At 51.0% G+C, this 19,857-nt stretch overlaps 7 protein-coding genes across 7 annotated transcripts; 2 read left to right on the forward strand and 5 right to left on the reverse strand.

The window, feature by feature from the left end:
* Positions 1 to 392: 392 nt before the first annotated feature.
* On the reverse strand, positions 393 to 842 carry UBX1_1 (protein phosphatase regulator SHP1; the record flags this gene model as incomplete). The annotated part of the gene is made up of 1 exon (XM_041688951.1): positions 393 to 842. The coding sequence occupies one exon, from the start codon at positions 840 to 842 to the stop codon at positions 393 to 395; it is 450 nt and encodes a 149-aa protein (XP_041542685.1).
* Positions 843 to 1,151: 309 nt separating this feature from the next.
* Positions 1,152 to 1,664, reverse strand: UBX1_2 (ubiquitin-associated-like domain-containing protein; the record flags this gene model as incomplete). The annotated part of the gene is made up of 2 exons (XM_041688952.1): positions 1,152 to 1,535; positions 1,593 to 1,664. 2 exons carry the CDS (start codon positions 1,662 to 1,664, stop codon positions 1,152 to 1,154), a joined length of 456 nt encoding a protein of 151 aa, XP_041542686.1.
* A 678-nt stretch (positions 1,665 to 2,342) lies between these two features.
* Positions 2,343 to 2,627, forward strand: AKAW2_40607S (TOM13-domain-containing protein; the record flags this gene model as incomplete). Its single annotated transcript, XM_041688953.1, has 1 exon — positions 2,343 to 2,627. The coding sequence occupies one exon, from the start codon at positions 2,343 to 2,345 to the stop codon at positions 2,625 to 2,627; it is 285 nt and encodes a 94-aa protein (XP_041542687.1).
* A 669-nt stretch (positions 2,628 to 3,296) lies between these two features.
* Positions 3,297 to 4,909, forward strand: OXA1 (membrane insertase OXA1; the record flags this gene model as incomplete). Its single annotated transcript, XM_041688954.1, has 3 exons — positions 3,297 to 3,386; positions 3,452 to 4,222; positions 4,277 to 4,909. 3 exons carry the CDS (start codon positions 3,297 to 3,299, stop codon positions 4,907 to 4,909), a joined length of 1,494 nt encoding a protein of 497 aa, XP_041542688.1.
* A 3,327-nt stretch (positions 4,910 to 8,236) lies between these two features.
* Positions 8,237 to 9,871, reverse strand: AKAW2_40609A (cytochrome P450; the record flags this gene model as incomplete). Its single annotated transcript, XM_041688955.1, has 3 exons — positions 8,237 to 8,581; positions 8,650 to 9,759; positions 9,827 to 9,871. The coding sequence occupies 3 exons, from the start codon at positions 9,869 to 9,871 to the stop codon at positions 8,237 to 8,239; spliced, it is 1,500 nt and encodes a 499-aa protein (XP_041542689.1).
* Positions 9,872 to 12,365: 2,494 nt separating this feature from the next.
* On the reverse strand, positions 12,366 to 13,917 carry SPE2 (adenosylmethionine decarboxylase SPE2; the record flags this gene model as incomplete). Its single annotated transcript, XM_041688957.1, has 2 exons — positions 12,366 to 13,741; positions 13,797 to 13,917. 2 exons carry the CDS (start codon positions 13,915 to 13,917, stop codon positions 12,366 to 12,368), a joined length of 1,497 nt encoding a protein of 498 aa, XP_041542690.1.
* Positions 13,918 to 15,566: 1,649 nt separating this feature from the next.
* On the reverse strand, positions 15,567 to 17,035 carry AKAW2_40611A (TATA-binding protein-associated factor TAF6; the record flags this gene model as incomplete). The annotated part of the gene is made up of 3 exons (XM_041688958.1): positions 15,567 to 16,121; positions 16,179 to 16,597; positions 16,666 to 17,035. The coding sequence occupies 3 exons, from the start codon at positions 17,033 to 17,035 to the stop codon at positions 15,567 to 15,569; spliced, it is 1,344 nt and encodes a 447-aa protein (XP_041542691.1).
* Between the last annotated feature and the right edge of the window lie 2,822 nt (positions 17,036 to 19,857).

The raw sequence follows: 19,857 nt of genomic DNA on the forward strand, positions 1-19,857 counted from the left end.
CGAGCCGATTTCGGGTGGGCTTTTTTTCTGCGTCATTCCGCGGAGTTTTGCTTATCAATCCAGCCGGTCCGGAGATATCACTAGTACTTCACTCAGTCACTGCTATCTATGTCTACGAGATGCATGCATGCTGCAGAACATACTGTGTATAGCGATGCTGTGCTACTATCTACATGATGTACAAATCTGCAGCATTAGACTTGCTGTACTAATATCAACCCTAGACTGCTCATTACTGATCATCATTGTATCATTCCATGACATAACTCGGGAGCTGCTTCTCATCAACTCATATCTATGCCTAAAATGCCTATCACTAAATCCCTGACGTTGTGAGAAATTGCACCGAGCTTATGCACACCTCTATACCCAACAGGACTATACCACCGCACTTATTGCCACTTCTGTACCACCACGCCGCCCCGCTTAAACTCCGCCATATCACCCAGCACAACACTCTTGTCGGAGAGATCCTTGCTGGGGAACGTAGTCATCAATACCCAGGGACGCGACTGGCTGCTAGGGCTGGCAGCGGTCACAAACTGGTACACGTCACCAATGGTATGGCTGGTGTTGAACCGGGAAGTGAGCCGTGAGCCGTCTCCAAGGCGGATCTGGAGAGTCACCGTCGGCTGCGACTCATCTATGTCCGGCTTGGCTGGCTCGGTGGACTGACTGGGAGTAGGGGCAGCTGCTGGCGCAGGTGCTCTCACACCAGGCGTGGGGCTGCCGAGGCGCTGTCCAGCCCCAGAGAAGGGCTTGTACTTAGGCTTGGGCTTCACGTATTTCTCGTCATGTTGTTTGATTTCCACGTCCACCTCCTGACCAGCCTGCACATTCATAATAGAGAGCGGGGCACGGCCCTGGCGGATACCCTCGAGAATCTCGCGGTTGGCGGGGTCGTCGGAGTTGAACAGCTCTCCATCATCAACAGAGAAGCCATCAGACCAGAAGTGTAGGGTTCTATGTACGCGCTGCGGTGTCTGCGAAACAGGTGCACTGGGGGATTCGATTACTCTGCTGGGAGCCTCATCACCACCAAGGGTACGTGCGGTGCCGGTGAAGAAAGACCTTCTGGTGGGTTCGTCCGATGGCGGAGGCTGAGCCCTACAATGTGTCAGCCTTGAACAATCCAGCTTATTAAAAGGTCCTCACCTTTTGGCCTTCTCAATGATCTTCTTCTTAATATCATCGGGGTTCTGCACAGCCAAGCCCGACTTCTCACCGCCAGCAAAGAAGTCTTGGTTCACTGCATCGTCTTCCTCGGAAGATTCCCCTCCACCCGACGCAAAATCGTTCAGGGTCGCAAACTTCTTTTTCGGGGCCGACCTGCGGGACGAGGGCTGCGGGGTAGTGGAGGGGGAATGAGAGGAGCTGCCACCAAGTGAACGGCCGGCAGAGGGTTCCGATTCAGCGCCGAGTCGGCGACCACCACCAGCTGCGCCAGTATCCTGTGAGGCTTCATCTTGTTCGGCGAAGAATTCGGTGACTGCGGCTTCGAGATCCCACTCGTTGGCTGCCAGATAGCCTTGCGCCTGAGATGAAGAATGTGATTAGCAACCATAGCTAGAAATAGGACCATTAGCATGTACCTCATGAGGATCCGTCCTAGTCATGGCGCAGAATTGAGAGACAATCTCATCGCGGTCCGCGTTGTGCTCCATGTTGGATGTGAATCGACCGTGACGGCACTGCACACGTTGTGATGGTTGGTGTTAGAGTTTGTGAAGCTTCGCAGTCCAGCACTGATTCAAAGATGGAAAAGCACAAAAACTATCGAAGAAAGGCGGAGAATGTCAGGGACGTGGAAGATGCAGTGGTTCGTATTATTGTAGCTCTTCACGAAGCTGAAGGGACCCAATAACGGTACGTCACTGTTGCCTGATTGGTCATCCGGAAGAGGGGATCTTCCGCTGGTGCCTGAGGAATCCCCCGGCGAACCATCAATGAGAGGATATTCCGTGACGAAAAGTAGTGACTTCACTCCTTTCATTCCTTGGCTGCACTCTCACTTGCTTCTCATACTTGACTGCTCGTCTGACTTTACTTGATTTCATCACACGACCCTGCAGGCTGTCTCTTCAGGTTGTTGCTATAGTGAACGCGAGGAGCAGGCTGCTTACATAACGGCTTCTGCAGGTCAGGTGTAGATCGTCAATCCAGCCAACCCCAAGGGACCGACCTCATCCAGCGCCGAATTCCCCTCCATTCAGTTGGTGCCCTTCGTATCCCCGCGTCTATCAACTTGCTGATTGTTTTTCGCAGTCACAGACGGACTTTTCTAATTTCCAGCCCCGTCCTTGACAGTTTCCTTTCCCTGTTGATCGCCTTCTCCCCGCATCATGGCCGCCGACCTCTCCAGCTCGAGGGAGCTGTATGAATCTGGACTGACTGTCCACTCAGATTCTGAGAATTATTCGGCCAATCATGACATCTCCGGCTCCCAGTCATCCTCCTCGAGCTCCCCCTTGATCCTCTACAAGCCCCCGACCATCTGGAGTATCCTGCGGGGAGCTGCCATTAACCTCGTTCTTCCATTCGTGAATGGCTTGATGCTGGGGTTTGGCGAGTTGTTTGCACATGAAGCAGCCTATCGACTCGGCTGGTCCGGGACAAAGGTACGATGACAATCTGTGTTTGCTAGACAGGGGCGTAGGACTCGCCCCCGGTCCTTCGTTCGAAGCCGGCTTTCGTTATGGTTCACTAACACTAACCAAATGTTCATATTAGGTCTTCCCTATGCATCGGCGTTCGAGACCTGTCGGGCCCGGAATCGAGGTGCGAGACATCCCGTCGCAACGGAGGGGGACTAGGGCGGCCGGACTGAAGGATGCTACGTCTCTAGAGTAGACCCGGATGGAGTACTAGCGGACCATATAGATATCTCATCACGCCCGATTGATATTGGCATGTACGGGTAAAGTGGCATCAAAACAGTTCATTTCTTGTCGCTTGCAGGGTGGCATGAATGCGCATCAGGGGGTTACAGTGTACATAGAGCAAGCATCAGTAATCGGTCTGACTGGATGGCGTCTGGCGAACCACCTCGAATTTAACCTCTCACACATTGACGAGATTTGGGTTTCTTGAGAATAGCCACATGGATGTTAAATCGGCCTAAATTCATAGCGAAGACTAGACCGCTCGAGACTCCGTAGGAATGAATTGGGGATTTCCGCCCGGCAGAAAAGGCAGGCTTGGCGCCGAAAAAGCGTCCCGAAAAGCCTCCGCGATTTTCCCCAAACTCCGATTCGATTCCCCAATTCATCTCATCCACCTTCATACCAATTCTCGCCATGTTGGGAGGGACTGGTCTCAGTGGACGCGGCGTCTTGCCCGCCGTGGCCCGGCAACGGTTGTATGCCTTCTCTCGTTCCAGCCGATCGGTTTGTCCTCCGCCGCAGTCATCTCTTGTCGGCTCGAGTACGAGATTGTTGACTTTGCCCTACAGATGTCCTCATTCCGTCCGCAGACCCTGAGAACCGCCGTCCCATATGGTCAATCCAAGCCGACACTGCTTGGAACGCGCTCCTGGCGGCCTGCCACTGCGATCACCGGAGTGGCCGCCGCTCGCTTCAATTCCACCTCTTCGGCTCCTTCATCGACTACTCCCTCGGTCCCGGCGGCCAGTGAAGTCTCTCTCGCACCCCAAGGAGAAGTCAACGTCAATGATCTGACCGCGGCTGATATCAATGCGATCCCGGAGCAGATTGGATATTTGAAGCAATTGGGCTTGGATTTCGGTTGGGGTTTTTCGTCCATGATCGAATGGAGCGTTGAGCACTTCCACATCATGGGTGGTCTCCCCTGGTGGGGTGCGATTGTCGCAACCGGTCTCTTCATTCGTCTGGGTCTTCTGTACCCTACACTTATGGCTGCGGACACCAGTACTAAGCTCAACAACATCAAGCACCTCACCACGCCGCTTCGGACGGAGATGGTTCAGGCCAACTATAAGAATGACCTGATGGAGGCGACACGGAAGAGGGCGGAGTTGAGCCAGCTGCACAAGGATCACGGCATCAAGCCCTGGAAAGCAATGATCCCGATGATTCATATTCCCTTCGGTTTTGGTTGTTACCGTGTCGTCAACAACATGTGCAGTCTGCCGGTGCCCGGACTGACCACGGAACACGTTGGCTGGCTTCAGGACCTTACTGTTTCCGATCCCTACTACATTCTTCCTTTGATTGGATCAGTTATCCTACATCACACTCTCAAGGTGCGGAACTTTGCCTTTTCTTTCCCAACGTCTAGCTAATGCAGTTGCTTGTAGAAAGGAGGAGAGACCGGTATGAACCAAATGAAAGACTCCGCTTTCAAGAACATTTTCCTCTACGGCATGCCTGCGATTTCGTTCCTGTTCATGGCCAATTTCCCTGGTGCCCTTCAACTCTACTTCATGACCACCAGTGTGTTCGCTCTGGGGCAAACGTACTTGCTTAGCTCGTCCACTTTCCGGAGGATGGCCGGTATCACCTTAGTGGATCACAACGTCCCGAAGCCCGACGAACAGCAAAAAAACGATAACCATGGCCTCCGCTTGATCAACGAAGTACCTGACAAGGAGGCCGCCCAGAAGGCTGCTGAGGAGGCGGAACGCGAGAGGTTGAGTCTCATTGACCGTACCATCGGACAAGTCAAGGAGACTGGGTCGAAGCTCAAGGATGAGATGCAGAAGAAGGTTGAGGAGTACCGGGGCAGTGGTCCCACCAAGAACGCGGATGGAACTGTTTCCGCGGGCCCCCGACTCAGCGAGAAGGACCGCAAGCTGGCGGAGGACTACGAGAGACGGCGTGCTGAGGAGGAGGCATGGAAGCGCGAGGAGCGGAACCATGCCCGTCGCGAGGCTCATCTGAGGGCCATGGAGCTGCAGCGCCAGAGGGCCGCGCAGGCAAGCCGGCAATAAGTGCATTGATATGACCAGGCGTGACGGGCTCCAGCGTGATGTTTTTTGTAATTATCTGTATTATATTGATGCTATCTCATTCTCATTCACCTCGGTTGTTTTATAGGAATAGACTAGGTCTGTTAACCATGGAATATCGATGCATAGTTGCTGAACGTGAAACATTCACATCGCTTTGTAGTCTCCGTTCACCAGGTATTCTGTAGGTCCCGTTCACTAACCATCTTGAGGCTATCACTCTTGCTTAGTCGGCGAATAGCTTCACTGGCCCTGCTCAGGGCTTACCTATAGAAGCCATCGCCCCGGCGCCAGGGTGGACTTTTTCTTCCTTCATTCTCTCTCCACAAACCATAACACGCTTCTCACTCTCTAAAATACTTTGTGTGAACTGTTAAATTCTTTTCATCACCACTCATTTTATATGAGAATTTCTTGGCCACGAAGAAGATATTTTGACTAGCCTGACCTATCACATCCATCTCCAGCTGCATAGATTGAATCTACATTATGGCAGACTACATACTTGCCGTGTCTGCCAACAAGCACCTTTCTGGCCACTGGGGAACAGTGACTTTCGAAGATCCTGAGACGTGGAGAAGAACTAGCTCGTCGATGGTCCTTTGCTTGTCCAAATCGAACTCAAAACGAACCTTCCGAACTATAAGACTAGCACCGCTTGATAGTATCCTTTTAAGCTAGCTTGACGTCTCGAAGACTGTCCACAGTCAAGTTCTATGCGGGGAAATCCGTGTCCTGATCACCTACCAAAACCCAATATGGTACAGCACTTAGGGCATGGAATGAAACAACCATGCCCTCATCAGTGCGACCGGAAACACTATCCAGTGTTGGGCCGCGAACATTCTTGAACCTGGTCGAAAGAGCTAGACAATATGTCGATACGAATACAGAGACGACCCTTCTCGTGAATGAAAGAGTTTCGCTCTACGAGAAGAGACTTTGATTGTATCCTGTCCGAGCATAAGGTATAATAAATTGATCGGTGGCTCTAGGACACACCAAACAATAAATCAGATTCTTTCTGGGGCTCAAAATGGTCTGCCGACAGTTTATAAGTGCAAATAGGGCACTCCGTTTCCCTGGACTGATGAAGAAAAGACTAGTCCAGACGCTTGCTACAACTTAACGAACGCAACATGACTGCTTACTACTATTGAGGAGCTATGCTACGACACTATGACACTCAATCTCTATTCCATATTATCCTTATGCAGCTTGCGACTTGGGTGACCACCTGTACCAGGGTAGCAAAAGCAAGCGCGGATACTCTGGAACAGCGGCGACAAAGACACAGTTTCAAGCCTACTCGCAAAATGCTTAAGCATCAAGAAGAAAGCCTAGGGGCAAGTGACGTTCAGTGCATTACAACATTGTCAAAACCGTGGTCTACATATACACTCCTTGCGGCTTGTCATCAACAAAAAGCGCCTGCACAACATCTACATAAAGCCTGGGGCGTTGACTGATGCTAGAGTTCTCTGAAGGATTCTCAGACTGGGTATCTTATGCAGCAATGTCATGACTGCCTAACTCGATGGCTAAAGAGTAGGAGATAGCTGATAGGGCCGATCAGACTTGGCGCAACAATACTGCAAGCGCAACATGACGATACAGCAGCTTTCGTTCTAGCACCGCATTAATAACGATCTCCGCGGCTTTACTGTACAGATGAGATTGTGGGACACGGAATATAGGCTCTAACTGACCAGCAGGCTTGTCCTAAGCTGCAGCCCTTGATGCATTCTAATCAGCAGCTAAATTCCAACCAGGGCTACTCGAGGGGATCACCCTAGATAGTAAAGCTTCAAGCGAAGATTGGCTGCATCTATGGGCTTTATATTCTTATTACTCAACGTACCATTGTTCACACTCCCGAGTCAGGAGCGGAGTTTGACCTAAGAGTCACCATTGCGCTGACCCATACCTCACTCGCAGAAGCATCAAAGCCACCTTCCATAACAATTCCTGACATGAAACCCTCAAGAATTGTGTCATTGACCCAAGGCAGTCTCATAAGGGCATATGAAAGGCTAAGGTAGTAAGGCAGGTTGTACTTCTTGCTGGGGCCAGCTTCTGGCAAATCAACACGGCCACAGATGACGAGGAGAATCCAGTGGAAGTTACTCATTAGACAGCAAAGACCTTGCGGACGTTAAGTACCTGCAGGAACGACTCTTTGAAGTGCAAGTCGTGTCTAGGGTCGAGAGAGACAATCTTGAAATTCAACGGTGGCTACGGCCGGAAATCGACCGGACAACCTGACTGAGCGAGGACAAAAAGAGCCCACTGAGGCCTTTCCGCAGATGACGAAAGATTGGACCCAATACTCCGACGCGCAGCGTCTCAAGCGGGAACGCATTATTTCTACGTAATGCCCTTGGTAAGCGTCAAAAACGTCGACCTGACGCAAGATTAACTAGACAATACACGCATATCAATCCATAGTCAGGGGGCATTTTGCATGGGATTGGGAACTGAAATCCGTCCCGTGACCGCGATTTAGCATCCACAATTGCTAGGCATTGGCTGTAATAAAAGCGCAGCTTTTCGGTTACATCTATATGGAGTCGCCCATAGACCTGAGTCATTATCTTGTGTCCTCTATACTACAATAAACCTGCAGTATGAAGGTGCTGCTCAGATATGCAACATCCTACGAGACTACCAAGCAGGCACGATCTAGCTATCTCAACCAACGTACGTGGAGTTTCTTAATATCACCAACTTCAGAATCCTTCTCCGCGTTCGCGATAGCGATGGTAATAGCCCCACAAAAGTCAGATCGCTCGGATATGGCTACTGAACGTGTTGAACTAGATGGAGCACAGAGCTATGTTGTTGGCCGGTTGAGATAGTTTGTTGACGATCAAGGATAAACGCACTGGTACAATTTATGCGTCTTTTACTTAATAGACACAGTGGTGCACACCAATGAATGGCAGGGTCAAGGGTTGATTGGACAAGGGGCAGGGGATATGCTGAGGATGATGGTCATGGTTATCGAAGACGTGCCTCATACAAGCCCTGCTTGCTATCCGGGATCCGACTAGACATGATTCTACTAGTATCATCTTAGCTGTTACTGCACTAAGCTTCAGTTATAAAAGATATAGTTATTAAGAGACTGCTTAGTACTTATCACTTGATCAATGTTTTTTTTCTAAGGATATACTTGCTGGCTTAAAAGGTTACCTGGAATAGTGTCATAACAGGGGTTATAGAACTCGAATAGAGGTACCACTAAATAACAGGAAACTAAATCTCAACAACAGCTTCTACTAGTTCTTGATAATAAACCCCAGAAAATCAGCACGGGGCCAGCCGCACTCGCACCTCCAAGGGTCGCTTCTCCACCAACAAGAAGGTCCGCAATTCTTCCCATTGCAGGCGTTTCCCCTCTACCGCCTCGAAATCAAAGCTGACCAGTAACTTGGCGAGGATCAACCTCATCTCCGCCCATGCCAAGTGCTGACCTAGGCAAGACCGTGGCCCCATGCTGAACGGCTGCACCGCCTGACGGTCATCGTGGTAAAAGGGCGAGTTAGGGTTGTTCAACGCATCCGGAAGCCATCGCTCGGGAACGAAGGAGGAGGCCGCATGGAAGCGAGAGGGGTCGCGATTGAGGGTGTAAGCCTGTAGAGAAACCGAGGTCTAGGCCATGATGATGTCGTTGTCAGTGCTATGTCGATCGATCATGTATCATTGTTTATTTGACTTACTCCGCCTGGTAACCAAGTCCCACACACAGTACTCCCTCCCGGTGGCACCTGGCGGGGAAGCATCCAGGGCACGGGTGGACACAGTCGGAGACCCTCCTGGATCACTGCAGTGAGGTACGAGAGATCCGCCGCTGCTGACAGGCTGATGTCTTGACTAGATTCGAACCTTTCGCGAATCTCCCGGATGAGGCGCTCCTGAATTGGTGGTTCATTCACTAGATAGGCCAATATACCCGTCAACACGGTGGCAGTTGTTTCACTGCCCGTTGTAGTCAAGATCATAAAGGTCGAGTTAAGCTCCCCTCGTGGTAATGCCACTTGGCCATTCTCATCGATTAGATGAGACATGATATCCGGCCGCTGAAGTTCCCAGCTAAGCCGGCGGTCGATCTTGTCTACAATCTGCCTGTAATGGCGCTGACTCTTTTCGTGCAGCGAGCGGGGGATGCATTTCATCAGTAGCGCTTCTGACGGGGGGTAATACCGCGCTGCCGCAATGAATGAGGCCGCCTTAACACTACCGAATAGTAGTGCAATCCAGGGGTGATACCGTGAATGCTGTAGACAATCAAAGGACTCGCCAAAGCCGAGGTCGCCGAAAATGTCAAAAGTGGTGAAATTGAACCAGGGACCCATGTCAATCACTGCTCCGTCTGTGCCAACGGCTGACACTTGGTCTCTGATCCGGTCGACGAGAAGTGAGGCATACCTCTGCAGCACAGCCTCCTGTGCCCTCAAAGCGCGCGGAGTGAAGGCCGGAGCGAGTAATTTGCGCATACGAGAATGTTTGGCCGGATGGATCGCACTCAGAAGAGTATCAGGCTGGCCAGGCTGCCTTCGCCACCAGAGGGGATCCTTGAGAAATTGGCGATCATCAGGCCGACTCGCATAGATGTCTGTCCATGCGTCCCTGCTGGCAAAGCTGACCTCGTCGGGGGCGGTACGCACAATAGGCCCATACTTGCGATGCAATCTTTCAAAGTCATGGACAATCGTGCCCCGAAGTAGTGCCCTAATGAACGGCAAACGGGTGGCAGACCAACTAATCGGCCCGGGCAAGTGACTCAATGGACTGAAAAACAGATTATAGATAATGCGGCTTATGGGGTACTAAACAGATAGTTTCAGTATAATTCGGATAAAAGAAGAGTAGTCTGGTGTGGGTAGAGAGGCATACAATCACGAGCAGGGAAATACCTATACTCAAAGCGTTAACAGCCATGTTGAGGGTATGGTGGTAGGAGGGGAAATGTAGGAGTTAGGGAAGCACACTAAATAGGGTTGTTAAGGGTTGGGAGACAAAGAGATATCGGCTTACCTGGACTAATGCATGCACGTACAGCCTATCACATCGTGGCACCCCTAATTTCCTAATCAACAGGAAGGAGATCCCTGTATGACCCCTCGGTTTTTCTCCATCCACGCTGCTTATCTCTTTCTTGCCGCTCCCTCCCCGTATTAGTTTGGTAGAATTCCATTTATTAGACCTTTTAAATCGAGACCAACAAGTCAATGGGCGCACTGCTATCTTCGCAATAGATATGTTGGATAGTATCGATGTTATTATATTGAAACGGGGGGAGGGGGTGAAAGGATGCGAAGGATGGGGGTGAGCGTAGGAACCTGGAGAGATAGATGGTGCGATGAGTACCCTAAACGGATGGATAAAAGCCTTGAAGAGAGTAGAAGGAATATTTATGGGATGCGCGTTGCATGTATTATCACTGCGGATCAAATTTATTACTGCTATAAGGGGATGGGTACGCCTGGAATGCTAGTAGTTAGAATCATGATAAAAATGAGTATGCAGTGTTTAGTAAATAGTATAGACAATATGTCTACGGTCATGTATTAAGCAATATCATCACAGCAGTGGTCTTTATCAGCCACCATTTTTGCTATCCACGCTCAACTCTGCTCCCACAGCTCTACCATTACCCAGCTCCCATGATCAATAATCACCGGAAGATACGTCGACCCCCAACACTCCCAGCAGACCAAGTCACTGACCCTCTCACCCCCAAATTACCCATACTCAGTCCGGAGAACCCTACGCCACCACCCTCTCCATCCCGTTTATACCGCCGCAGCGCTTCCCTCAGATGCGAAGGCAGCAACTGGCCCCGATGGGGATTCGGAGGCAACTTGACATCCTTCTTCCCAGTAGGTGTAGACATAGGCCCCCTCTCCACGGGCTCCTGCTTAATACCCCCAGGTGTTGCTGCTGCTGCTGCTGCTGCTGTTGTTGTCGTGGTCGCCGCCTGTTCAGCTTCAATGGCAGCCAAAGCCGCCTGATCATGAGCAAGAGCCCACTCAGCCTGCACGGTACGAGCCTTTTCAATAATCTCACCCGCAAAGACCTTCGTAAAGCCATTAATCGTGGTAACCACACTAGCCGGCACAGACTGCGACAGAGCATGATTGACAATACGTCGTAGCGTTTCCTTTCGTAACTTGGCTCGTTTGAACAAATCGTATCGTTCCGACTGGATGGGATTGAATGCATCCACCAGCAATCTAGAAAGAACCAGTTAGCACCACACCACGATACAACGAAACCCAACAAGGAGAATGGTGGAATGCATACGCCATATTCTTCTTCTCCGCCTCCGTATCCGTCGTCCCCTCCTCCCTCCCCAACAACTCCCCCTCATCATCAAAATCCTCATCCTCATCGGCATCTTCTCCCCCTCCTCCTCCAGCACCTCCACCACCAGCACCACCCCTCACCGACGCGCCATCCGCATCCACCGACCCCAGTCGATCCATCCCCGCCCGCAGACTCCCTTCTTCCCTCTCGCGCTCCTTCTCCGCTTTACTTTTGCGACCGCGCTTCTTTCCTTTCGTGAGAAACACACCATCGGCACTGGTCCCACCTAAACTGCCTGTGAAACTGCCTGTCACGCTGCCGGCGTCGCTGTAGGTGCGCGTGTCTGCGTCGATGGTGTTGGGGAAGGAGGTCTGGCGGAGAGGGTGCATGCGCGGTCGTTTGGGATGGCTGCCGAGGGGTTGGGAAGAGGCGGAGGAGATGGAGGGGCGTTTGAGAGGGTTGGAGGAGGGGGGTGGTGGCGAGGACATCGTGATGATTGTGTGTATGTGTTTGTGTGGGAGGAATGGAGTGATGGGTGGTGTTGGTGTTGCTTTGTCGAGAGCCGACAAGGCTTGCTCGCTGCGCGGATGAAAACTCGTATCTCGATCTGTTTGGGGGTTTTGGTAAGACGCGATTCAGAATTAGGTTGTTATTTCATCCAGGATAGATAGGGTAAAGGTGGTGGACTGGATATGGAGACAGCTTGGGGAAGATGATGCGATGAAGCGCGAATGAAAGAACGAAAGGCGGCTTATCGGTGTTACGGCCCCCCCATCCGGCAAGTCTGCCGAGTGGTCGACTTTCCGCCGGCGCGCTCCTGCGCCCGCCCGCTGCTTATTTCTACTACACTTGTTCTTCACTCAACCACTCGGAAGTTCTACATTTCTACGATCAATGCGCCTGATCAGTCCGTAAGACGGATAATATTCGTTCAAAATAACCACAATGCCACAAGGCGTAAGCGAAGGTGGATACTAACATTGCTCAAAAGGAACAAAGCTCAATCGCTCGATGACAGAAAAGTAACAGTTGACAAAACCCGAAAATTTGAAAACAGTCAAGTAAACGATATCATTCTCCCACTTCCATCTCACCTCTCATGCATGGATAGACACCGTGTTCGCTCTCAAACGCGCTCTTCTCCGAGCCGAGGGGCCCCCCCTTTCCAGTCAAGACGTTCGTAGTAGCGGAACACAAGGTCATATCCGTCCAAGTCATGCACGATCCGATCCACCCGACGATATCCTGCCACATTTTCCATCTTGGTGCGACGAGCTGCCTGCCGCTCAATGTACTTGACCTCCTTGATGTGGTCCAACTCGCCGTCGGCCGTAGTAGTCTCAGGCTTAGCCTCGAACAAGGTCACCGTGAAGCGTCCGGGCTTGAAGATGTTCACCACCTGCTGGATGATCTCCTGCGTAGTCTGGCCGTTCTGCGAGTGCGGCACGTTGGTCTCGAACGACGCATAGGAGCAGTGAGGCTCCGGGGTCACATGCACCGTGAAGTAGTGCGTTCCGGTGTTCTGGTCCGGGGTGGGGATGACGCCGTTGGCGGAGAATCCGCATGGGGTGAACAGGTAGGCGTCGATCCGAGACTCGGGGAACTTGGACTTCGGATAGACGTCCGAAAGACCACAAGACTCCGACACGACCGTTCCCAGAGCATGACCCTCGGTAGTCAGCTCAGGAGGCAAGACGCGGCTGCCGTTGGACGACACGTCATCCATATCGGAGTTGTTGCTAAAGACATCAACGTGGTCGTCATTGTCGGCCTCGAAGTTGCAGTAACGCTTCTCGGCGACAGCAGTAGCGTGGTCGAGGTAGAATTGCTTGGCGTTCTCCTCATCCAGGTCGGTCATCAACACCTCCAAAGTCTCATCCTGATCTTCGCGAGTCTGGTACGCTCCAGCTGCGGGCACTTGAAGCATCTTGGTCTCGGTCACCGGATCCTCAGACTCGACCCGAGGGCTGGTCGGGGGAGTGAGCAAGGTGTTGGGCTCAGTGAGGTAGAGGTACCAGTGCTCGCCGTTCATCTTGCCAATCATGTAGGCGCTGCCGTTGAGGAAAAGCTTGTCCATGGTGCGAACCTCGTCTCTCCAGCTGCGGTGGGGACCGCGCTGACGGTCAGGGAAGAGGAAGTTCTTGCGGCTGTAGAACACGCGGTACGGGGCCGCAGCGACGGCGATACCGCGGGAAGGCGCCGTGGCGCGAGGGAAGCCACCGAACAGAGCGGCAATCTCGAGGATGCGCGGAAGTCCCGACAGCAGGGTCGTCGTACCGCAGGTCTTGAGGATCAGCTTGTGGGGCCAGACGAACATGCTGGACTCGGACAGGAGATAGGCGTCCACATCCTCAGACGAGACAATGGAGAGCACTTGGCAGTTGACGAGATCAAGCATGTCCTTCCAGATCTCTTCGGGCACAGCCTTCAGGCCGGCAGGACCGGCGGAACCCAGTTCCTGAGCGGACGGGGCAAACCAAACCTCCAGAAGCTTCTCGGGGCCTTCGCTCACGTCAGTATAATGCCAGCACGCGCTTCTACTATAACAGTGACATACCTTCGAAGGCGTTGGTAGAATCGAGATCCTGGGTCGCCTCATGGTTGATCGTCAAGGACGGGGTCGCCATGAACGAGGACGGCGACGCCGTGTAGTGCTGGGGAATTCCAATGTAGACCATCTTGACCGATTTGGAAATGTGGTAAATGGATCGGTAGAGCGGATGGAGCAGCGATATAGCAGGTGCGCGCGACTGGATTTGTGGACCGTAGACAAAGAGCCTAGGAAGCACTATCTGCTGCCCAGACGAACAGGGGGGCTATGTCCGTCTGAGAGAGTAGGCCCTTAATCTTTTTTAAGGTAATTGGCACTCAGCCAAAGAGGGGTAGATTCGGTAGAAGCCTGAAGGGCTGCTAGGGAGGGCGGAACGAGAGGGAAAGGAGGAAAAAGCCTCTGGAAAAGGGAATGGTGACTATATCGTCGTGACCCTCGTGCTGGAAGATACCGATACCGGCGAAAGTATCGGGTCTAGCAGACGAGAGTATCTGCTTTTTTGAATGTGGGAGAGGAAAAAGTGAGGTTTGCGCGACTGGAGAAAAAAGGTGGGGTTCAGGCGTGTTATCGGGGCCTACTCGCGATCTGTTAGCCATGACAGAAACTTTTGACCCACCAGAGAGACCAAGTGGAATGGAAGAGATTCAGAAGACGGAGACAACCTACTTGGCAGGCTTAGACAGGTACCGTAGTAGATCCTTCGGGTTCATGGAAGGCAGGACAGAAGACGAGCTTAAAACAGCACGATGTCGCGAAAAGCCACAGCACTGAACATCTGCGAGGCGACTTCCGACGGCAACGATAACGGGTAGGGCAAGTGTGCAGAGAAGAAGCAGTAAAGCAATTTGGCTCTTTGATCACTCAATGAGTCAAAGACAACCAAAGCAATTAGGTCCTCTTCACCAAACAAGTGAGGAAAGAAGGGGAAATAAATAAGATTTGGGAAAAAGGCACGCGGACGTGGGGGGGAAGGGAGGAAAAAGAAAGAAGTAGTTATTGACGGGCGATGGTTGAGCGATTATTATTGCTGTCCGTGATCTGTGTGGGCCCGGAAAAAGTTCGTGGGGCGGGCAAAAAGACAAGAGGCCAATCTGGGTTGGGCGCCAGCTGGGAATCAAACGCAGAATCTGAGAGAAGGGCGGGAAAACGGTTCAGATTCGGGAAAACCTCCAATCAATAGGATGAGGGGAAGATGCAGGAACATATAACTCACCTGGGCAATTATAAAATTTAGTCCAACCACACACGATCCCTGGAGAGGCAGGAGGGCGCGATGGATGAATAGTAAGTAGATGATGAGAAGAAGAAGGCCAGGAAAGGAATGAGCCGGTCGGATTTTCCCAGCCAAACCAGATCCAGACGAAATAATACGGAAAAGACCCGACATTTCGTGCCCAACCAGGCAGGCGGTGGTACAAGGGTCAACCAAAGTGAGAAAGAAGGTGACGTCGTGTCTCCCTCCCTTCAAGGAAACCGGTCACACCAACTTCCACCATTCCTAGACACTCAAGTATGAACATAGTATACTTTGTTGCAATCAGTATATCATGCAGAGGTACAATTCGCTAGCTAGCATTCAAGAATAGCCCCGATTCCCTCCTTCTAAACACCCTTTTCCCCAAAACGCCGATTCTGTCCATGCCCAGCAATAAAGAAAGAATTAACTAACAAGAATGAAAAAGATCCACACATGCCTCTTCACCCACCCCTTAAGATGTACATCCAAAGTAGATACAAATCAAGCTACTTGTTGTAGTGAGAAAGAGACATGGAGAATCAGGATGACGACTCCACAATGGCATGAGCGAGGTCAACTTCCCCCGCGTCACTAATCTTTGCGGCCAGGAACTCGCCCACCTTCTGACTCAGCCGATCTCGAAGGCCATCCGTCACCATCGCGCCATGACCGTTGGCCAGTGCCATCCGGCCCTCCCGTAGCGTGTTCAGCACCCCCAGCAGCACGCTAAGCACCCGCTCTGCCTCCGGCCGGCGTGGACTCTCTTCCGCCATCCCATCCTTGAGCAGGTTGCCGTACGTCGGCAGATTAGGCATGATCAGCACCCGAACCGCCTCCGCACCGCCAACCGCATGTAGTCCGATCACCGCGCCATAGTGCGCCCCAAACGGCTTGGACGGGTCCAGGAACGTCTTCAGGCACGACCGGGCCAAGCGTGGCTTCAGTGTATGCGACGAATTGGAATATTTCTTGGCGATAAGGCCCAGAAGCGATGCTGCAAGGTCGCGCAGGGCAAATTGTTCCGTCAATTCAGCACTGCCACCGAGTTGTCGGCCGATCAGGCAGGTCAGAATCGGTGGAACAAGTGAGGCAATCTATCCGGAGTCAGTAAAAATGTAATCGGTGTTGTTCATGTGACAATCATGACTCACATAAGGGTCCACGTAGAGAGACTTGTTCTGTACCAGAGCCTCGGCCATGTGCATCACCTGCGTCAGGACGAAGACATCCTTCAGCCCATGCGTCACCTTCTCCGAAATGAACTGCACGAAATATGGCACCAGCTGGTGTAATCCAGGGTCTTCTCGAAGACTAGCATAACCCGACGTCCTGTACTCCTCACTGGACTCGTCCAGGAAGGCGTTGCAGACCTTCTCGAAGTATAGCTGTAGTTCCTTGGAAAGCACATGCTTCACCAGGGGCTTGACAGAGACATTTCCTCCTCCACTCATGGCCGCCAATGTAGAGCTTGCGTTGGGTCCCTTGGACATCAGTTCCATGTTTCTCGAGTCGGCCGCCGTAGGATTCTGGGGGATGGACGGTTGTACACCTTCAACCGCCAACCAATGGGCTTAATGGAGTCAGCATGCCAATATGTCATTGTAGATATTTTTACATCGCAGCAGGGCCAAAGAATACCTGTGAAAGAGATCTCCCGAGGAACTCTGGGCAACGGCGCATTTATCAACTTCTCAAAGTCCACTTCCTCGTCCTCCACATAGAACAGCGGCTGACCAGGCCCCAGTGATGCTTCTCCAAACCGCAAGGGCCTTGTAGATTCGTATCCGTAAAGTGGCTCCACGTCCAGTACGCGCAGGGCCTGCGCGACATCTTGTGTTGTGAGTAGCGTGCGTCGACTGTGGCGCATGAATTTGAGGGCTTCTTCCAGGACCTGCGCGACGCGGTACTCGACGTCGCGGGCAAGGTTCTCGGTGACATCATTACTGAGGTTCACAACACCGACCGACTCGGCGACATCGCGAATATTATCGGGGTTCCAAACGGACATGGTGGGTGCGGTGTTGAAGTGAAGGTGGAAGAACGGAGGCTGGAGGTTGAAGGGTGGGTAGGAGAGTGTAACGTCGTCGGCTCGTCAACGAGGGGTCCGGTTATTTCGTGCAATGTGAGGTGAGTAGGTGATCATCAAAATAATTATCCGGGAAGAGCCAAAATCATTCTGGAAGGCCCAGAGCAACAATGTTGAAATGAATGGCAGCAGATAAATGCGACGCGGGAACGGAGAGAGCTTCGGAGGCAGAAGGCGGAGAAAACCTGCCGCTGGGCACTCCACACGTGCATCTTCAACCATCTCCGTGTAGGACACAGTGACTTGCAAATGAAACTAAGGATCTGCTACAAATTTACCGAATATCTATCAGATGAATACGATGATACTAATAAGTACATTCATATTTTCCACACCCCGAATCAAGCATAAGATAGGCAGAAAGGTCAGAAAGAATCGTTTATGCTACTAGTTTTCTAGATATCCAGTGCCCTATCCTACCACAAGATGCAGTGCAAGGTCGTGAAACGGACATGATGCAAGGCCTAGATATGTGCAGTACAGCAAAGAATGGCTCTCTAGGCATTGAGTAGTAGGACTTCTCCTTCTAGAAGAAAGAAAAAATACCAATGGTGATATTCTAATGCCCAATATTCGCTCGGCTGTCGGCATTTTTTACACCCTTCACCTCCCCAATACATGGACTTCCTTTGTGTTTCTCGCCACTTCATAGCCCCCCCTTCACTTGTAATTCTCTCAATTGCATGGTATAGGCTGGTATAAGTCTTTTTGGCAATATCCGCGAGGCAAATATACATCTCAAACACAAGAATTCAGATACCGCTGTTATTATTTACTATGTCCCATAGCTGACGTTACGAAGCCTACTTGAACATAAGGATATCTCATCCACTTCCAACATCACTTCAGCATAACTTCCAAATCATGAGTAAGCTGTGCTTCGCTCAACTGTGGCATTGAAACGTGTCTACTTATATCTCCACTGTCTATGTCTCGCAGGGTGATTGTAATGGCTTCGGACGACAAAGGCTATTGCATTAGTGAGCATACAGAGTATAGTGTTTACTTCTTCAGCAGTATCAATCCATATTATTTTATGTTATTTTGGAAATGACTTAATAGTGCTGTCCATTCAAGATAACGCCTTTATAGAATTCGTACCAAGTGGTCTATTCCGGTAAGATTTCTGAAGCAACAGAAGCAAAGGCGACCAGCTAGAAGCTAAAAGCATGATCAAAGGTACCGATAATACTATCGAACAAATAATAGCAGGCGGGTCGGAGTTGCTCAACTATCATAATCGGGTCAGCTATGACTTGATGCGCAAGTGAGTAGGTAGCCCATGCACTGAATTCGTACTAGATATTGAACATGGAAATAGCAGTTACTGCACATGTTGGTCCTGCTTTGGCCTTGACAAGTATCTCCTTGGTACCACAGTACTATATCAGCCCAAATGTTGGTCGTTATCTAACATTTCTAAAAGAGATATCAGACCCGAAGTGTACTACAGCCATGGTACCAAAGTGCCGTTCTAGAATGCAGTAGAAGAGCGCATTCCCATACATTCCAACGTACGCCGTCATGCATACCTCGGCTGAGTATCCTGTATGATATCTAGGGTTGTACAGCATGGCTCCCACGAGAATAATCCAGATGCCTGGAAACCTCCTGGGTCACAAAAGTAAGGGCTACTTTGATGTGGGTAATCTTCAGCATGAACCAATAGAGCTTCATCTGCAAGCTCTTAAGCTTCAGAAGCTCTCACAAGATGCCAAAGCGGCAGGTTCTTGTGCAAGAAGTAAGGAACATAAGCCATAAGTTGTAGCATTGAGGAATCATTACTCCCCCACGTATCCGTTGGGCTCATAGCAAGGAGTACCCTGCGTCGATAGGAATCACGACGTCTGTGACATAGGAAGAACCCTCGCGTGCAAGCCACGATACAAGTTCCTGCGACCTCATCCGCTCGTCCGCAGCGCCCCAATAGGAGGTACTTCTTTGCAAATCTTCATCCGCAGCTATCTACGTCAGAGCATCGATAAGCATTCCAGTCTTGGTGATGCTCGGGGCCACAGTATGTACCCTGATAAGATTGCAACCGTTCTCTTTCGCTACGGTAGTGGCCAGAGCGGTGACCTCTGTTTGCTTACCAATGGCTTCATTTATTTCGGCAATAGTGTTGTTCACGCCGGAGAAACAGTTCTGGCAGCGTTTAGATCTGCATTCGTGGAACGGACGGCGATGCGGTTACACCAGCTTTAAGTCGGACAACTGATAGTACTTTTGTGAGATTTGTGAAGGTTGGTGGTGTTATCGTTGGATCTTGGAATTTTTCCGGACTACTAATATCGCAAAGATATTCTTACTTGCTGTTTTCGGTTGCTGGATGACCTCATATCATTACTTTGAAAGGAAGCAGTAGTATCTGTGATGATTGGCCACGAATGGGCCAATAGAGGCCACTAACGATCATTTCGCACCCTACCAAAGCACTTTCCATCATAACTCAAAATACGCATTGGGAAGGAGTACAGTTTGCCTTCATTGCGACAAGGCATATATAGAACATTCCTGTTCAAAATCAGCAAATCTGGCAATGCCCTGCAGATTCTTGCGAAGAATCACAGGCAAAATTCGACTAGTTTTGATCAGCTGCTGTCGAACACAGCATATGGAAACGGTTATCGACACTGCGACCCAGTCATGGAGGAGAAAGCAGAAAGGGAGGGAAACTGATACCGAGACTGTGATATCACTCTCATTGAGGCAGACTGAAGGTGATATCATCGTAGCTGTCCAGA

This window comes from Aspergillus luchuensis, chromosome 4 (assembly GCF_016861625.1).
Source record: "Aspergillus luchuensis IFO 4308 DNA, chromosome 4, nearly complete sequence".
In the NCBI taxonomy this organism is placed as follows: Eukaryota; Fungi; Ascomycota; class Eurotiomycetes; order Eurotiales; family Aspergillaceae; genus Aspergillus; species Aspergillus luchuensis.